The sequence below is a fragment of the Alligator sinensis genome, unplaced genomic scaffold (genome assembly GCF_000455745.1).
Source record: "Alligator sinensis unplaced genomic scaffold, ASM45574v1 scaffold966_1, whole genome shotgun sequence".
In the NCBI taxonomy this organism is placed as follows: domain Eukaryota; kingdom Metazoa; phylum Chordata; order Crocodylia; family Alligatoridae; genus Alligator; species Alligator sinensis.
This window is the reverse complement of record NW_005842161.1, coordinates 973606-977686: the sequence shown is the minus strand read 5'-3', so window position 1 is coordinate 977686 and position 4081 is coordinate 973606. Positions and strand designations below refer to the sequence as shown.

The window sequence follows — 4081 nt, the reverse complement described above, 5'->3', positions numbered from 1 at the left end:
AAAAAGCAATGCAAAAAGCATGAATTCATTAAGTGGTTTAGAGAGAGAAAAGAAATAAATAAATGTAGCTTGGACAAGGAGGAACAGCTGTCCAAAAGTTGACATGTGACCTATTTTTGTTGCGTTCATGCTGAGTGCTGCCCCTCTGACATTTGCTGTGTGTAACCTTAGGATCATAGAAAAGTGGGGCCAGAAGAGACTGCATGAGGTCAACTACTCCAGCTCCCCAGTTAAAGGCAAGATCACCCCAATTTAATCCAGTCCAGTTAAATGACTGTCTAACCGGCTTTTGAAAACTTCCAAGGATGGAGATTCCACAGCTTACCTAAGTAATGTTTCAATGTTTGACCATCCTCATAATCAGAAAGTTCCTCTTAATCGCCAACCTAAATCTTCTCAGCTGCAGCTTGATGCCATTGCTCCTAGTTCTGCCCCTATGGCCACCGAGAAAAACCTGTCTCCATCCTCTCTGCAATTCTGGTATCAGAAGACTATTATAAAATCTCCCCCCACAGTCTTCTCTTCTGCAGTCTAAATAACCCGAGTTCTTTCAGTCTTTCCTCACAAGTCTTGCTTACCAGCCCTCTAAAACCTTTGTCATTTTGTACAGGACTCTTTCCAAACTGTTCACATCCTTCTTGAAGTCTGGGGGGGCTGAAACCAGGCAAAGTACTTCAGATGAGGCCATATGAGTACTGACTAGACCAGAAGCATCATTTCCCTTGATTTGTAACGCTCCTATTTAATACAATCCAGTAAGCTGTTGAGGCTCTTCCACAAGCCCCTCAAAGCCCTGAGGCCGCTGCAGGAGCGGCAAGTCCAGGGTTATTCTCAGTTTTTTTGTTGGTTTTTTTTTTTCTTAAAGGGCCAGAGCTGGAGGGGGGCTCATGGCAGAGCCCCCCCATGCAGTGGGGGGCAGCAGGGATCATCCCCTGCTTAGCAGCACCCAGTGAGATGGGGCTTTTTTTAAAGCTCTAGGAGCTGAGGTGGACAGGGCAGCAGTCAAGGGGCTGGGGGAGCGGGCAGGGGATGGGGCCTGGCAGGGGTCCCCTCCCCACTCCTCCAGCCCCCCCTCCCCCTACTTACCAGCTCCAAGTCTGGCACCAGCTCCCTGTTGCAGCCACCGGAGACTATCCAAATCTTTCCCGAAGATTCGGAGAGCTTTGAATCTGTTCAGACCTTTTAACTGGTCCCAATTTGATTCGGCCACCAAATCGGACCGAATCTTCTCCGAATTGAATCAGTACCTGAAGTTTCACACAGTCCTAATGATACAACCAGTTCTATAGTCATCTTGCAGTACTTCTGTCTCATCTGTATTTTCCTTAACTGCTTAATGAGGATGGTGTGGGAGTAGACTAAAGTCAAAGTGTATCACATCTGGTTGACACGTTTCTCCCCGTCCACAGAGCCTATCACCTTTATCATAGAAGAAAATTAAGTTGGTCAGGCATGGCTTGTTCTTGGTCAATTCATGCTGGCTGTTCTTGATCACCAGGGATCCTGGCTTTCAATTTGATTTTTTTTTTTTTTTTTAAATCCCCAATTTTCAAGTTCAAAAAGTAACCCAAAATCCAATTTTTTTTTTCTGTGACTTAAAATGAAATACCACTAATATAGATAGGTCTGTATATTAGCAGTATTTCATTTTAAGCATGGAAAAATGTGGATTTTGGGTTACTTTTTTTTTAATCGGAGAAAACCAGGATCCCTGTTGATCACTTTTTTTTTCTCTAGGTGCCTCCCAGTAGATTTTATCCATGATCTTGCCAGGTATAGAAGTTAGGCTGACTGGTCTGTAGTTCCCTGGATTCTCTTCCTTCCCTTTCTTAAACATGGGCCCATGTATTTGCCCTTTTCCAGTCATCCAGGACCTCACCTGAACTACACAAGCTCACAAAGAGGATCTTTAACGGCTCTGAGATTACTGCAGCCACTTTCTTCAGTACCCTGCATTCCTTCTGGCCATACTGACTTGAAAGTATCTAGGTTCTCTAAGTAATCCCTAACCAGGGAATAGTCTTCTACTATTCTAAGCTGTTTATCTCCTTCCCTATCTTCATAGCCAACTACACTCATCATCTGGTGTAGCTGCCCCTATTTGTAAAAACTGAAGTAAAACATTAATTGTTTACTTCATTGAAGTAAACAATGCATTGAATACTTCAGCCTTCTCTGAATCATCTATAACTAGATTGCTTTCTGAGTTCCTTACAGGACCAATAGTTTCTCTGGTCTTCTTGCTTTTCACATGCTTCCAAAATCCTTTTCTACTTTTCTGCTATATCTCAAATTGTGCCTTGGGTATGTAGGGAGAAAATTAGGAAAGCCATGTAATGGTCTTCTCTAGTACTATGACCAAGCCTCCACTTTTTTTTTTTTTTTTTTTTTTATAGGATTCTTTGAGTTGCAACTCATGGAAGAATGTGCTGTCTACCCAGGCTTGTCTCCTGATGCATTTCTCATTTTTCCATCATACTGGGATAGCTCTTGTTCCGGTGTCCTTAGCAGGGCCTCCTCAAAATATAGCCAGCTCTTCTGGAGTCCTTTTTGCCCTTGGACTCTCCTTCCAGGAGATTCTACCTATCACATACCCGAGTTTAAGTCTCTTTTCTGAAGTCCAGTATCCTTATTCAGCTGCTCTCCTCCCTTCCTCCTCTTAGGATCTTGAACTTTATCACTTCATGGTCACCAACACCCAAGTTACTTCTGCCTTCACATTCTCAACCAATTCATCCCTGTTTGTGATGAGTAAATCAAGAAGAGTTTCCCCTCATCTTTATCAAAAAGTTAGCCAAGTTGCACTCTGTTTCCAACTTTACTCAATTATATCCAACCACTTGTTTGGCAATGGGCATAACCTGCTAATAGCAAACAGTGACATATTGCAGATAAATCTGATTCAGCTAAACTGGTACAAATACCTATGTAGCTGTTACTAGGCTTAAATAGTTTCTTAAGTTTTAACCTAACTGGTGAACCAAAATAGCAAATAGTCACCACTATTGATTTTAAATAAACCAGTAGAATCTGGGTGCATCAAACAGGGCTAAATTCTCAACTAGAAAAGGATCTAGTGACTTTAGAAAAGATAGGAGTTTAAAATGCAAATGTCAAAGTGAAACTAGGTTAATTGGATTAAATATGAAAAACAGAAACACTAGAACTAATGAACAATATTGTAGAAAGCAGTTCAGAGGTTTGATTTGTCACGCTCTTATGAGTCTTAAGCTTAAAATTTTGCTCTTAAGTGCGTAGGTAGTGATAAGGTTAGTACAACTGCTTCTTTTAACCGGTATATTACTGTGTGTAACTCTTCCTTTGAGTGACACAGATATAAAGACCAAAACAACTTGTGTGTAGCGATGGCACAACTTATTTTTAACTCTTTCTGGATTGTATCAGAATTGATCTTGAAGTAAACCATCCCCCTTTTTAAAAGTTAAATTTTTTGAAAAATCTCACCTTCACAAAGAGCTCAATGTCTGGGAACAAGCATCCATTCTCCAGAAAGTAATCTTCTGCCATGGGGAGCGTGAAGAATAAGCAAGTACCAACTCTTGTACAGCCTTTTAAATGCTATTGTTTTCTATATCTAACTGAAGGATTTTCCTCTAGTGACTTTTTCTTTCTTGCTTTGTGACAACTACTGGCTCTCTCAGCAACAAGTGAAAACACAAACCATTGTTTTCCTTGGTTTATATGCCATCAGGGAACAAAACTAGAAATAAAGGGTTTGGAACTCTGTATTACACAAGATAGCTGACTTGTAGGTGGCAAGTATGAAAGCTACTATTGTTAGTTCACTACCACTCGGAGCGCTGCTCTGTAGCATCACAGTTTATAACAAGCATGCATTTGACTGGAAACTACTTTGCATTTTATTAGAATGAGCTGACTGATGCCAATAGAAAATGTAAACATATCATGTTGCCTCATACCAAGTGATGTGAAAATGTCAGTATCCACTATAGGTGGGTTTTACAAAAACAACGTGGTTGTCAAAGACTTTATTATGCTTCTTTGCTGGGCTGCATCACTGAATTATGTATTGGATTATCAGCATACTGCCACTGAAAAC

At 40.9% G+C, this 4081-nt stretch overlaps 1 protein-coding gene across 1 annotated transcript in view; it reads right to left on the bottom strand.

Moving 5' to 3' along the window:
• CLIC6 (chloride intracellular channel 6) overlaps positions 1–3528 on the bottom strand; it is an 11566-nt gene extending 8038 nt beyond the window's left edge. Inside the window, exon 1 of the mRNA XM_006025716.1 lies at positions 3466–3528. Within this exon, the coding sequence (XP_006025778.1) occupies positions 3466–3528 (63 nt within the window). The remainder of the gene's footprint in view (positions 1–3465) is intronic.
• Between the last annotated feature and the right edge of the window lie 553 nt (positions 3529–4081).